The following is a 16,190-nucleotide window of genomic DNA, read 5'->3' as shown; positions in this document are numbered from 1 at the left end:
ACGAAAAATCGATCTTTGAACCATAGATTCTCAAAGTTTAGACATTTATTCCACCGGTTAGTGAGATTCCAGGTTAATTACAGACTCGAAAAGCTTTGGAAACTGGTTCACAAAAAAAAATAGGCACGAAAAATCTCGTTTTTTTTGTTTAAACTGCATTTTGGGATAATAAGTAAATTTTTTGAGGAATTTCATTGGCACCGTCGGAAAGAGGAGATCTTAAGCAATAAAAATATATGTGTGAAAAGCAGTGTCCCGGTAGGGGCGTTTTGGCCGTTTAAGGGTTAATATTATAATGAAAAAAGTTACTATCATTCTTATTCTTGTTACAAATTTTCACATTTATATTTTTTATTTCCTTTATAATTCTTTTAGAATAATAAGAAAATTTGCATGAATTTCATGACAATCATAACGTTGAAAAATTAGAGACAAGTTCTAAATTAGATTCTTGAATGGAAACTCCTTCTTGAATCAGTAAATTGCGCTACTATATCTTGTCGATAAGACATCGTTATATTATGTTTTCCTGAGAACGTTACAAATAGCCTAAAGTTCTTACTTATCATTTATCGATTATGGAATAAATTATTTGCTTTTATATTTGCATAGTAGCTAAGATTATATACCCTAAAATCATTATACCGAAAACGATTATAGGATAATCAGGATTAGAATAGATAATACAAAAATATTGAAGGTATTTAATGTAAAAAAAATCCAGAAATCTGTAGAAATTACTTAAAATCTCTTGTAAATGAAATAAATAAATTTATTTCTTTAAAATTCCCTAGGAATTGGTTGAAATTCCTTTAAAATTCATTTAAAAAAGTTGTGATAATTTAAAATCCCTTGAATATAAAAAAACTAAATGTATTTACTAAAGTCTCTGAAAAAATCCTTTAAATTTTCTAGAAATGTTTGGAAATCCTCCCAAATTCTTTGAAATCAATTGCAAGTTTTAAAACCACTTGAAGTTCTTTGGAATCTGTTAAAATAGCTTAAAATCCATTGAAAATAAATTAATTTTATTCTCTTACGTATTCTAGAGCTGTTTAAAAATCCTATAAAATTCTTTGAAATTCATAGAAAGTTTTAAGCTCTCTTGAAATTCTTTAGAATCATTTAGGATAACTTAAAGTCGTTAGAAATTTTTTGAATTTCTTCGTATGGCATGAAATAGTTTAGATCTCTAAAAATCTCTTGAAATACAATTTAATCTCTCAAGTTGTCTAGAAATTTGTTGAAGTTCCTTTAAAATCCATTAAAAAAGTAAAAATCATTTGAAATACCTTACATTAACATTAAAATTAACCTATCCATTGAAGCTTCTTTAAAAAAACCTTCAAATCTCTAGAAATTTTGAAAATCCTTTGAGACTCAATCAAATCTTTTAAATTTGGTGAAATTCCTTGAAATACTTTAAAATTCGATTAAATCTTTTGAATCCCTTGCAAAATTTGATTTATGTTCCAAAATTCTTTAAAAATTCATTTAAAATCTATAAGAAAATTAGAAATCCCTCGAAAAAAATTAAACCTATTCATGAAACTCTTTTTTAAAAACCTTCAAATTCCCAGAATTCTTAAGGATATATTGAAAATACTTTGAGATTCAATATAATCTTTCAAATTATTTCAAAATTTCTTGAAATACTTCAAAATTCCTTGCAATTTTTGGAATCACTTGAAATTTGTTTTATGTTCCAAAATTCGTTAGAAATCCCTCAAAATCTTAGAAAATCGTACAATATTCTTTGCAATCCATTGAAAGGTTTAAAATCTTCTTGAAACCCTAAAGTTGTCTATAAATTGGTTATATTCCTTTAACTTCTATCAAAAAATTAAAAATCATTTGAAATCTCTTGAATATAAATTAAATTTATTCACAGGTCTAAAAAAAATTTTTAAACACCTAGAGATCCTTGGAGATTTTATTAAATCTTGTGAAATTCTATGAAATACTTTAAAATTCCATGAAGTTTGATTGATATTGCAAATTTCTTTAGAAATTCCTCAAAATGTTTGAAAAATCCTACAATATTCTTTGAAATCCTATTTATGAAAGTCTTTTTAAAAAACCTTCATATCCTCAGAACTTTTGAAAATCCTTTAAGAATCAATAAAATCTTTCAAATTTGTTCGAAATTCCTTGAAAAACTTAAAAATTCCTGGCATTTTTTGGAATCACTTGAAATTTGTTTTATGTTCTAAAATTCTTTAGAAATTCCTCAAAATCTTTGAAAATCCTACAATACTCTTTGAAATGCACTGAAAGGTTTAAAATCTTCGAAATTTGTTGAATTTCTTCGTATGGCTTGAAATCGTTGAGATCCGTAGAATTCGATTTGAAATCAAATTTAATTTATTCCCTAAAGTTTTTGATAAATTGTTAATATTCTTTTAACTTCCATTAAAAAATTAAAAATCATTTGAAATTCCTTAAATATAAATTGAATGTATTGGCTGGTCTAAAAAAAACTTTAAACCCCCTAGAAATATTTAGAGATTTAATAAAATTTTGTAAATCTTGTGTAATTCTTTGAAATATTTTAAAATTCCTAAAAATTTCATTTACCAATATTCCAAAATTGTTTAGAAATTCCCGAAAATCTTTGAAAATCGTACAATATTCTTTGAAATCCATTGAAAGGTTTAAATAACTTAAAATCTTTAAATCCTACGATTTTTTTTAATTTCTTCGTATGGCTTGAAATCGATGAGATTCGTAGAAATCGATTTGAAATCAAATTTAATTTATTCCCTAAAGTTTTCGATAAATTGTTAATATTCCTTTAACTTCCATTAAAAAATTAAAATTCATTTGGAATTCCTTTGAATATAAATTAAACGTATTGGCTAGTCTAAAAAAAATTTTAAACCCCCAGATATATTTAGAGATTATTAAAATTTTGTAAATCTTGTGAAATTCTTTGAAATACTTTAAAATTCCTTGAAGTTGGATTTATGTTCGAAAATTGTTTAGAAATTCCTCAAAATCTTTGAAAATCCTACAATATTCTTTGAAATTATATTCATAAAAGTCTTTTGAAAAAACCTTTAAATCCCCAGAAATCTTGAAAAACCTTTAAGATTCAATAAAATATTTCAAATTTTTTTGAAAATCCTTGAAAAACTTTTTAATTTTTTGAAATACTTTAAAATACCTTGAATTTTGATTTATGTCCCAAAATTGTTTAGAAATTCTTCAAAATCTTTAAAAATCCTACAATATTATTTGAAATCCATTGGAAGGTTTAAATTCTCTTGAAATATTAAAAAAAATTAAATAGCTTAAAATCTTTAAATCCTTCGATTTTTTTAAAATTTCTTCGTATGGCTTGAAATCGTTAAAACCCATCGATTTGAAATCAAATTTCATTTATTGCCTAAAGATTTCTGTAAATTGGTAATATTCCTTTAACTTCCATTAAAAAATTAAAAATCATTTAAAATTCCTTGAATATAACTTAAATGTGTTGACTAGTCTAAAAAAAACTTTAAACCCCTAGAAATATTTAGAGATTTAATAAATTTTGTTTAATCGTGTGAAATTCCTTGAAATACTTTAAAATCCCTTGGAATTGTTGGAATCCCTTAAAATTAAATTTATTATCAAAAATTCTTTAGAAATTCCTTAAAATCCGTGGAAGTAAAAAATTCGATGAAATACATTGATGTGTTTGAAATCCTTAGAATTTTTTGGAATTATGTAAAATTCCTTTAAATTTGGGAAATCACTTGAAATAATTCGAAATCCTATGTCAGATAAGTAAATAAATAATTCGGATATAGCTCCTATATTTTTGGCATTTATTGATTAGATATTTGAAAAGTATTTATTTCTATAATGATTTTCTTATATTGCTTTTCAATCATTTTTCTAGAACTGCGAAAAAATTATAGAAGAATAATTGAAAGTCTGTATTGAATATCCTATAATATTTTTTTCTAAGGGACTGTACAGCGTGGACTGTTTCAACTTAATACTAAATAACTTTATATTAATATAATTTGTTATATTCTGTTATAAAAAGGGGAAATTCTGTAACAGGACTCGGAAAATAATTGTACAAAATTGCATTCTAAAGTATAAAATGTTGTTTTCAAAATTCATTTATATTCCTGAAATCTGCACGTTATATTTTCCAAGAGGAATTTTCATTTGATTTTTGTGAGTTCTATCACCGTTTTATCCTTCAGCAATTATTCTAAAGCATGCTATAATTTTTGTACTTTTTTTCTGCAAAAGGTGCGGACGGGGATGGTTGCCATCAGCGATGGCAAGAGTAAACCTATATCAATGCGTCTTTACCTCTCAATGGAGATCCTCAAACTCCAGAGGGAAGATTTGGAGGTAATATAGTTTTTCTTAAGTTTCATACATTTTTTTTCCTCAGATATATGTATTGCGTATTTATTTCCATCGTAGATAAGTGCCGTCCATAAACTACGTTACCGTCTTCAGTATTTTAATTTATATTTAACATGAGCACAAGTAACTTTATTGTTAAATAACAGTGAAAATAGTATTTTCACAATAAATAAATAAACCTTTTTTTTCTATTTGTATTGCACTATTTGAATTTAAATAATTATTTTTGAAAACCAAAATTTAATTTAATTTGAGCTATTTAGTTAAAAAAATTTTTTGTTGATGATCATCATTTTGGTTAAAAATTCATTTCTTCAGTTGAAAATTTCTTTAAGAATTTAAATTTTTGTTTATAGATCATGTATTTTGGTAAAAATAAATTTTTTGGGGTATAATTGATCTTTTTAGTTGAAAATTCACTTCTTTTTTTTTCTAACTCAACATTATAATATTCTATTTTTAGCTGAAAATTGATCTATTTTGTTAAAAAATTTTCTATCTTGGGTAGAAAATTCATATTTTGGGTTGGAAATGCAACTGTTTGGTTAAAGATTTATCATTTTAGTTAAAATTTATTTATTTCGTTGAAAATGTAACCAATATGTTGAAAATTCAATTTTTTGTTTGAAAAGGAATTCTTTCAACTAAAAATGTAGCCATTCCATTTTTGCTAGAATCGTTATCTTTTTTATTCAAAATTCACTTATTTTTTTGAAAAATCGTTTTTTTTTTAGTTTGCAAATTCATATTTTTGGATTGTAAATTTCCCTTCGAGAATAGATATTTTTAATTTCAGATTGATCTTTACTAGTTGACTTTTTTAAAATCTTTTTTTTCTTTTTTAATTAAACTGTTTATTAATTTAAATTACAATATTTTTTGGTTTAAATATCAACTATCACATGTTTTGTTGATAATTCATAGTTTTTTTTGTTTGTTTGAAAATCAACTGTTTTGTAGAAAATCCGTGTCTTTGGTTTGAAAACACAAGAGTTTGGTAGAAAATTCAACTATGCAGTTGAAAATTAACCTACTTTCATAAAAATTAAACTATTTGCTAGAAAATTGACATTTTCCATGAAAAAATCATATTTTTGATAGAGATTTAATTTTCTTGGTAGAAAATTCATCTCTTTGCTTAAAAATTTAACTTTTTTGTTGAAAATTCGTTTATTTTTTTTAAAGATTCAATTGTTGATCTGAAAATTTAACTATTACATTTTTGGTTGTAACTTTATCCTTTATAAGTGAAAATTAAACTATTTGGTAGAAAATTAATGTATTTTATTCAAAATTCATCTTTTTGATTAGAAAGTTCATTCTTTTTTGTTGAAAACTCATGTTTTTCGACATGGATTGAACATTTTTTTAAATTTATATTCTTGGTTGCATTAAACTAGGTGGAAATTCTATTTTTTTAAATTCTTTTTTTAAACTGGAGATTTGAGAATTCGATTTTTGGTTCAAAAATATCTTTTTTTGGTTTTAAATTCAATTATTTGAGTGAGAAATCATTTTATAATCTGAAATTTTTACTATTCCAGGTTTAGATAAAAATTCAACTGTTTTGTTAAAAATATAGTGAATTTATTGAAAATTCCACTAGTTTCTTACAAAAAATTTTTGTTGTTGAAATGCAGCTATTTTTGTTTGAAAACATGCATCTTTGTTGGTTCAAGATTAATTTATTTTGTTACATTCATGTTTTTTATCGAAAATTCAATGGTTTTGTTCAAATTTCATCCTTTTGGATTCAAAATTCATATTTTTTAGTAAAAAAATATTTTTGTTGGTTGTAAATAAACTTTTTTTGTTGAAAATTCTACTGTGTTCAAAAAAACTTTTTTTTGCTATTTTCTATATTGAAATATTATAATATTATATTGTAATATAATATTTTGTTAAATTCATGTTTTTTTATCGAAAATTTAATGGTTTTGTTAAGATTTCATCATTTTGGATTGAAAATTCATATTTTATGGTTGAAAAATTATTTTTGTTGCTTAAAAATGAACTTTTTTTGTTGAAAATTCAACTGTGTTAAAAAAATTTTTTTGCTAGTAAATTTGACTATTTTCTACATTAAAATAGTATAATATAATATTTTGTTAAATTTATGTTTTTTTAATTGAAAATTCAATGGTCTTGTTCAAATTTCATCCTTTTGGATTGGAAATTCATATTTTATAGTAGAAAAATAATTTTTGTTGCTAAAAATAAACTTTTTTTTTGAAGTCAAATGTGTTAAAAAAAATTTTGTTTTGCTAGAAAATTTAAATATTTTGTTACAAATTAAAATTAAAATGAACTTTTTTTGTTGAAAATTCAACTGTCTTCGAAAAATTATATCGTCTGGCTAAAAAATTTAACTTTTTAATTAAAGTTTAACTATGATTCGTCTGTTTTGTTTCAAAGTTTAAATATTTGGTTGTTAATACAACAGCTTGGTTAAAAACCAATTTTTTGTTGCTGAAAATTGGTTTTCTTGAGTTGCAAAATTTATCTCTTTCGGTAGAAAATCTTGTTTGTTTAAAAAATAATCTATTTCAACCATTTGCCAACGAGAGTTTTGTTGAAAATTTAATGAATTTATTGAAAATTCCACTATTTTGATAAAAAAAATACATTTTTTGTTGTTGAAATGGAACTATTTTTGTTTGCAAATTTCATGATTAATTTATTTGGTTAAATTCATCTTTTTTTTATCGAAAATTCAACTTTTTTTTTGTTTAAAATTCAGTTATTGTGTTGAAAATTCCTCTTTTTTATTTTAAAGTTCAATTATTTGTTTGTTTATACAACTGTACTCTGCTCTACCAAAAAAAGCACCATTCTTCATTCTTCCCGTTGCATAATTAATTTCATTGCCAGTTCCGATGATGTTTTAAATTTTAATTGATGCTATCCTGAAATTTAGTTATTGACACTTAATTTCCTTGGATTACATATAAAATAGAATTCAGCAGGTACATTTATTTTAAGCACCGTGAAATATTGGAAAATTATATTCCAACGTTCATTTGTGACTTCCGAGTTAACCCATAGCAGTAATGAGAAGAAATTACAGCCTGTTAAGATAATTAAAATTGATGTCATGATCGTGCTGTCTATAAACTATGAGAGAAAAATATAATTTGCTCTTCTAGACTTTTGAATAAACAATTTGGTTATGAAGTTATACATTTTTTTGCCAATTAAATTCAGACGCTAATAAATCCTTTATAACATTCTCTGGCTGAAAGGATTTTATGAAACGTGCTGGCTTATATTAAATATTATTTGGATGAAGATGAAAAAAAACGTTTTCAATGATTTCTAGCAGGCGGTGAATCATAACAAGCCTCCATTGGATGCAAAAGAACGTATGGTGCAGATAACAAGGCAAAAAGTTGGAGGTTTGGGATTGAGTATAAAAGGAGGGGCTGAACACAAACTTCCCGTTCTGATATCCAGAATTTATAAAGGACAAGCAGCTGATCAATGTGGACAACTCTTTGTTGGAGACGCTATTATTAAGGGTAAGTCAATATCCTGAATGACCTGAATTATATATTTAATGGAAATTTTCCTTGAAAAAAACTACAATTGTCGGGACATGTAGAAACAGAATAAAATGTTTGGAAATGAAAATTCTGAAAATTTCAGGTTTATGACAAATGTAAGGTTATTTAAACAATATATTCAATAATTAAATAATAGCAATTAATGGAAAAAATCTCTTCAGGACATTGAGATGCAAAATTTAATGTTTTCCATTCAAGCGATAACAATTTTTAACTGGTTTTAATATTTAAATTATTTGAGGATATTAGAGATGAAGTCTTATCAATTTTGATAGATTTTAAAATATTTTTTGTTCGTAGTAATTGTGAGTAAAAAAGGTATCTAGCCAACAACAATTTTATAGAATGTCTGACATTTTTATTGTTCAGGAAACATTTCAGGATTTAACAAAAAAATCTGGATAGAGTCAGGGAATTTCTATAACTTTGAGTTACTGGCAAGAAGGTTAAAAATGTTATTTTTTAAGATTCTGGTATTTTAATATTAATGACCAGGGAAAATAAAAATTGGTCACGGAAAAAGTAGGGAATTTTTAAAATTAAGTTTTGGGGTAAACCTAAAGTAATATTCTTTTTTTGCAGTTGCTCTCTTCTGAAGATTATCTTTTTAGTTATAAATTTTGTTATTTGTTCGAACATTCATCTACATATTTTGTTAAAAAGTAATACTTTTTGTGTTGAAAATTCAACTATTTTCGTAGCAAATTTAATTTCTAAGTAAAACTCATTTTTTGGTGTTGAAAAGTCAACTCAAATCTTTTTTTGATGAAAATTCAACTTTTTTTTTTTTAAATTTGTTTTTTTATTTTTAAAATTCACCAACTTTAGTAAAAATTTCATCTTTCTTGGAAAAAATGCAAGGGTTTGTTTCAAAATTCAATCATTTTGTTAAAAATATATCCGTTTTGGTTGAAAATTCAACTATTTACGTAGAAAATTGACTTTTTAAATAAAATTCATATTTTTGTGTTGAAAAGTAAAATTAAAATCCTTTTTGGATGAAAATTCAACTATTTTAAAAAATTTCTCTTTCATTAAAAAATTCACTTATTTTGGTATAAATTGTATCTTTCTTTGGATAAAAATGCAATTTTTGGTTAGCAATTCAATAATTTTGCTAAAAAGTCATTCTTTCTGGTTTAAAATTCAACTGTTTTGTTGAAAATTCTTCTTTTTGGGTTGAAAATTCCACTATTTTTGTAGCAAATTTAATTTCTAAGCAAGACTCATATTTCGGTGACGAAAAGTCAACTGAAATCTTTTTTGGATGAAAATTCAATTGTTTTTTTTTTTTTTTTTGAAAATTTGTCTTTTTAATTTAAAAATTCACCTGTTTTAGTAGAAATTTCATCTTTTTGGGGTAAAAATGCAACTTTTTTTTAAAGACATACTTTTTGATTGAAAATTAAACTATTTCATTGAAAATTCACTTTCTATTTAAAATTCACATTTGGGCGTTGGAAAGTGAACTGAAACTTTTTCTGGATCAAAATTAATTTTTTGTTTTGTTGAAATTTTGTCTTTTTAATTAAAAAATTGATCAATTTTAGTAAAAATAGCATCTTTCTTGCATATAAGTACAACTGTTTGATTGAAAAATAATCTTCTTTGCCAGAGGATTCAACAATTTTATCTTTAATTTTAGTTGATCCAATTTGTTAACAAATCATTTTTTTGTCGAAGATTCTTATTTTTAGTTGAAAATTCATCTTCTTGGTTAAAAGTTAAAATATTGTATTAAAAATTGATCGTTTTCAATTGAAAAATTCAACTGCGTGGGTAAAAGTTAACCTACTTTTTTGAAAAATTATTTGAAAATTGGACTATTTTTTTTCAAATTAATTTTTTTTTTGCTAAAATTCATATTTTATGGTTGAAAATTCAATTTTTGTACATAAAATTCGACCTTCAGCTTGAAGGTTCAACAATTTATATGAAATTTTTCTTCTTTCATGACTGAAAAATCTTTATTTGTTGAAAATGCGTCTTTTTGTGTTTAAAATTAATTTTTAAAATGAATTTTCTTCTTTTTAGGTTAGAAAAGTCATTATTTTTTTGCAAATTCATGTATTTTCTTGAAGAATCTTCTTTTATTGTAGAGAAGTATTTTTTGTTTGCTTTAAAATAAATAAATTTGAAATATTTAAATCTGTATTTGAAATATTGTTTTATTCCATTCATAAAAGATAATAATTAAAAATATTATTTTTAAAAACACTTAATTGAAACTTCGTGATTTAAAAAAATAAATAAAATTATTCATTAATGAATAGTAAAAACCTTATTCTAATTATATTATGACCGAAATTAGTAAGTTATACACATTTTTCGTAAATATTTATTATTTATGTATTAATAATTATATGTATTTCTTTACCTGCAAAGCATATATTATCTAATATAAGTATTTCCATTACTTTTAAGTCCTATATCGTATTATTTCTGGAGGCCACAAATTATCTGTTACGTAATTTAGCCGGGTGTCTACACGTCTGGAAAGCCTAGAAATGTCCGGAAGTTTATATATCCCTGGAAAAACCTGAAAGTGTCACGGAATTTTTTCAAGAATATGCCTAATTTTTTAAAATTCGTAATATAAAATTAAATAGCAATGGTTCTTCTTTTGTAAAAGTATCCTTATATTTCTGGATTTAACTATTCTGGTAAAAATTGGTCTTTTCTGGTTGAAAATTTAACTGTTTTCGTAGAAAATCATTCATTTGGTTGAAAATTAGATTTTTTTTTGGTTGAAAAATGATATTTTCTGGTCGAGAATTGAACTGTTTTCAAGAAAATTCGTCTTTTTATTTGAAAATACAAAAAATTTGATTGGAAATCCAACTACTTTGGTTTGTATCTCAACTATTTGGTGGAAAATTAACTTTTTTGTAAGAAACTATAATTTTTTGGTTGAAAATTCAACTGTTTGGTCGAAAATTCGTATTTTAAAATTGAACCAGTTTTGGTTGAGATTTCAACTATTTTGTTCAAAATTCACCCTTTTTGGTTGAACTATTTTGATGGAAATTCGTATCTTTTTGTATGTAAATTAATTTTTTTAATGAAAAATTTAATTATTTTATTTTTTGGTTGTTTGTTTTTGGTTGAACTATTAACTTCTGCATTTGTTGTTGAGAATTCATCTTTTTTGGTTGAAAGTTGAAGTACTTTTAAAATAATTATTTTTTTGTTTAATGTTTCATCATTTTAATTCAAAATTTATCACTTTGGTTGAAAATTTAACTACTTTTTGGAAAACTCGATTTTTTTGGTTAAAATTACTTTTTTTAAATTGAAAATGTAAGTTTTACTATTTTTGGTTGAGAATTTATCTTCTTTAGATGAAAATCAACTTAGTTAGAAATTCATGACTGCAGTTAGAAATTTAACCATTTTTTTGACAATTCTTGTAAATATATTTTTTTTAACTTAGAATTTAAATATTCAATTTTTCGTTCAAAATTGATCTTTTTAGTTGAAAAATCTCGGTTGGAAATTCATTTTTTGCTTAAAAATTCAACAGCTTGCTTAAAAAAAATTTTCTTTCTTGACTGAAAAATATATCTTTGTTGAAAATTCGTATTTTTGATTGAATTCAACTGCTCTATTTGAAATTAAGATCTTTTTTGTTTGAAATATCAACTATTATATTTTTTATTGAGAATTAATCTTTTTGGGTGAAAATTTGAAATGCCTGGTTGAAAGTTAGACTCTTTTGTTACAAATGGAGTTTTTCGGTGAAGATTCATAATTTTAATTGAAAATTCTTCTTGTTGGTTGAAAATTTATCTATTCTTTAAAAACTCGTTTTTTTTGTTGGTTGAAAATCAAGTTTTTGTACTGAAATTTTGATTATTACGGTTGAAACTTGAACTATTTTGTTAAAAATTCGTTTTTCTTTTCAACTAAAAATTTAACTATTACATTTTTGGTTGAAAATTCATCTTCTTTAGTTGAATATTTATGTATTTTGTTGAAGATTCATCATATTAGTTGAAAATTTAACTATTTTGTTGAAAATTCTTTTTTATCCTGGTTGATTCGTGGACTTCTGGGACCAATTCAATAAAGGATTAATTATTTTATTAGTATTTCTTATTTCAAACATTTCTAAATAAAATTTTCTAAAAAAAACAGTTATTTAATTTTAGACATTACTAGTAATATTTTATACATTTAGATATTTAAAAATATTGAAAAAAACCTATTATTTATAATAAATTCGTGAAATTGTGGATATGCTCTGAGTGGATTGTTTAAAAAAATGCGAAATACTTGAACGAATCCGTATTATGAAAAATGATACAGTGAAGCCTACAAGAAGAATATAAATAATTAGTAGAATAATGATTTAAAAGTGCAACTTTGAACTGACTTACTGGCCGCGAATAACAGATTACGCGCCCAATTATTTTACAGTGAATGGAGAATATATAACAGCGTGCAATCACGACGATGCTGTGAATATACTTCGAAATGCTGGTGACCTGGTTGTTTTGACCGTTAAACATTATAGAGCAGCGAAGCCATTTTTACAAAAGAGTGGTAAGTATTTCAGTAATTTGCCGTTATTCAAAGTAGTATTTATTTTTGCTGAGAAACTCGTGAAATTTTATTTTAAAATACTATTCTTCTTGAAGAAAAAGAAGAAAAATTAGACAATGCGACAAATGGAACTCCAGAGGATGGTTGGGTTTCTCCGAGTAAACAACCTGGTAGTCCTAAATGCAGTCACAGCAGACACAGTTCAAACGCATCAGCGAGTTCGATCCACTCGAAAAAATGGGTCGACCTGATCACAGGTTTGTTCTACCCATATTTCACACAATATCAATTTTTTTTAATACTTGCTTACGATTTGAAGATAAATTTTCTTTACTTTTCCTTGTAAAATATTTTTGTAATTTTTCGCTAATTGGCTAAAATACGAGAAAATTGAATTTTTAACGCAACTCAACAAAAAATGCAATAGTTGATATTTTAAGCGGGAAAATATTTTCATTTTAAATAAGAAAAACAGTTTAATTTTAACAAAAAATATGAATTTTAAATAAAATTGTTGAATCATTAATCAAAAGCAGATGAATTCTCAGCGATATAGTTGCATTTTTATTAAAAAAAATATGAGCTTTCTACAGAGCAGTTAAATTTTCAATCAAAAACATTGATTTTCTAACAAATAATATAAATTCCTCCAAAATGCTGAATTTTCAAACGAAAAAGTTCATTTTCAAACAATCTGTTGAATTTTCAATAAAAAAGTTAAATTTCGAGTCAAGAAAATTAGTTTTTAACAAAAAGAAACAAACAAAAATTTCAAAAAATGATTTTTTTAAACAAAATAATTGAATTCCCAATTAAAACGGATTAATTTTTTTACGACAGTTGCATTTTTATAAATAAGAATTGATTTTCTGCCAAAAATTACAAATTTTCGATAGAGTAGATCAATTTTTAACCATATAGTTGAATTTTCAATCAAGAAGATTAATTTTCTGCCGAAAATAAGAATTTTCAACAAAAAACAGAAATTTTTAAATAAATGGTTAGAACAATTGATCTGAGATTAGTCCAAATTGTTGAATTTTTAAAATAAAAAATACAAAAAATGGAGTCGCTAAATTTTTTTTGAATATAAATTATTTTCAACTAAAAGAAAAACGAATTTTGTAGCAAATAATTGCATTTTTCACCAAAATGCTAAATTTTCAAACAAATAAGTTTATTTTTAACCTATCAGTTGAATTTTTAGCAAAAATATTTGAAGTATTAATTAAAACAGATTAATTTTTCACCGAAAATAAGACTTTTTAACTAAGAACATAAAATTTTAAATAATTTTTTACAAAAAAGTTTAATTTTCTACCAATTATTTAAATTTTCTAACAAAATGATGAATTTTCAAACCGAAAAGATGTTTTTTCGATACAACAGTTGAATTTTCAACCCGAGAATATGCATTTTCATCAAAAAAGTACATTTTTAACCAATCCGTTGAATTTTCAATAACATTATTAAATTTTGAGTAGAAGAAGTAAATTCTTAACCAAAAGAAGAACATTATCATCAACATGAAAAGATTTTGATTTAAAATAAAATATAGTCTCTTTCAAGCAACCATAACGAATTTTCGTCAAAATAGTTGCATTCTCAATTAAAACATGTTCATTTTCAACTACATTTGCATTTTCGAAAACAAAAAATTGATTTTCTACCAGAAAATACAAATTTTCAACAAAATTCATCAACTTTCAAATAGGTCAATTTTCTACCAAATTGTTGAATTTTCGAGACAAAAATACGAATTTTCTATAAAACAGTTGAATTTTCTACAAAAAAGTTAATTTTCAATTGAAGAAGATTAATTTTTAATGAATAAGTTGCATTTTTATCCCAAAAATTTGAAATTTCTGCAGAAAGAGATGAATTTTCAAACCAAAAACTTGAATGTTCGACAAAATAGTGGAGTTTTCAAACAAACAAAATTGATTAGTCAAGGAAGAAAGAAATATTAAAACATTGTTGAATTTTCAAACAAAAAATAAGACTTTAATCAAAAATTTAATTTTTAATAAATTAATTATACAGATTAAACAAAAGTTTAATGGTAGACTTTTTAACCGAAAATAATTTCACTCTCGGATATTTTCTAATGTGTTCAGTTTAAAAATTTTAAAATACAAAAAAGTTCTTATTGCTTAATAAAATTATGAAAAATTGGTTGCATATACTGTCTTTGTTACTGATCAGTAAAAAAATAAATTTAAACAAATTTGTTGAAAATGTGCAACGAGCATGTTTTTTTGAATTGAGGTAAAAGCACACATTTTTTTGGAAAAAGTTGAATACGGTGAAGCTGAATTTTTTCAGATTAAATCGAAAAATCATGAAATTATACTCAAAAAAAAATCGCGATTTAGGAATTTTTGGTTTTTTCGATGTTGTAACGCTTTACGCAAAAAATTGTTTTCCATGAAAACAAAAAATTCTTAATTGAGCAAAGTTATTTTCTTTTTTTTCTTCTTTTCTATTACTTTTACTAGCAAAAATTGTACCTTTTCATTCCAAAATATTTTCAAAATTTTAGTTTTAAACTAGAACTACAAAATAAAATACAAACGTAACTTTCAATGAAATAAATGATTAATTAATCTGAATTCAATATCTGTGCCCTTTCAAACAATGCGTTTGTGACACGGATTTATCAAATTATTTTGTTTTTATCAAGTTATCGATTACATATGCTCGTTTTGTCCTAGAAACCTAGTATTTATAAGCAGCAAGCTCGTTGAACTCTGCAAGTTCTGGTAATAGATTAAGAGAATGGATATCTAGTTTATGACCTGAGTTGCAAAAGTAAACTCATAGAGTATAAATCAATTCTATAGAATCTAAGAATTGATTAAACGAAGCTTTCTTTGTTATTTGACTGAAACTTTTCTTAAATAATTATTTCATACAATAGAAAGAAAAAAAAACAATTATTTTTTTGTCTCATGCAATTTTTAAATTAAAATATAAAATTGATATTTATTCTTGGATTTAAATCTAATTAAATGTATTTAAAAATACGAATTTTAGGTGAAACGCCGCTGGACCGGGAAAACTGGAAAATAACAGTGAATTTTTTTTACCGGGAATTTTACAAATTTGTAGAAGAAAAATCCGTCCACGTTCGATTTCAACAGTTTTTAAATAATTAGTTGAATTGTTATGTTTTTCAATTATGCTATTACTTAGCTTACAATGCATAATTATAATTTTTTTTACTTTAAAAATTTTCCATATACAATTTTTATTTCAAAACTTAGCATTTTAATTTAAAGAATTTTTAAATGCTTTTTTAAAGACTTGAACAATTAAAAAATAATAGCCTTTGATGTTGCAAATTTTGGATAAAAAACATTTTTATTTTATAAATAAATAATTTTTTTAGCTCATCTGTACTTTAAGTAATAAAAAGTGAACAAAAACGATTTTAAATCAGTCAAAATTTAAGAATTTTCAGATTTTAACGTTAAAACTTAAACGGTTACAATTTGAAAGTCTTAGTTATTAAACAAATGTGAACGTGTGACTGAAAGTTTATAAACTTTTTTCAAATTAAAAATAACTTCATAATAATATAGTCTTAATTAAAGGATGTTATTAATTATTGAATATTTAGCAATACTTGAATTTTTATTTAAGACAAGTAAACTAAAACCAATTATTTAAAAGTAAAGAATCTTTAACTGAATTGTTTGACATAGA

The 16,190-nt window shown here is 24.0% G+C and overlaps 1 protein-coding gene across 4 annotated transcripts in view; it reads left to right on the top strand.

Moving 5' to 3' along the window:
- LOC117166864 (gamma-1-syntrophin) overlaps positions 1 to 16,190 on the top strand; it is a 36,415-nt gene that overhangs the window by 5,579 nt on the left and 14,646 nt on the right. For 2 of the 4 annotated variants that reach the window (XM_033351241.1, XM_033351243.1), the window contains exons 2-5: positions 4,252 to 4,356; positions 7,697 to 7,892; positions 12,357 to 12,482; positions 12,578 to 12,739. In XM_033351241.1, coding sequence (XP_033207132.1) covers positions 4,252 to 4,356; positions 7,697 to 7,892; positions 12,357 to 12,482; positions 12,578 to 12,739 — 589 coding nt within the window. Of the gene's footprint in view, positions 1 to 4,251; positions 4,357 to 7,693; positions 7,893 to 12,356; positions 12,483 to 12,577; positions 12,740 to 16,190 lie in introns of all 4 variants that reach the window. The other 2 variants (XM_033351240.1, XM_033351242.1) reach the window with 1 other exon arrangement.

Source organism: Belonocnema kinseyi, chromosome 2 (genome assembly GCF_010883055.1).
Source record: "Belonocnema kinseyi isolate 2016_QV_RU_SX_M_011 chromosome 2, B_treatae_v1, whole genome shotgun sequence".
In the NCBI taxonomy this organism is placed as follows: domain Eukaryota; kingdom Metazoa; phylum Arthropoda; class Insecta; order Hymenoptera; family Cynipidae; genus Belonocnema; species Belonocnema kinseyi.
This window is presented reverse-complemented; position numbering and strand designations above follow the sequence as displayed.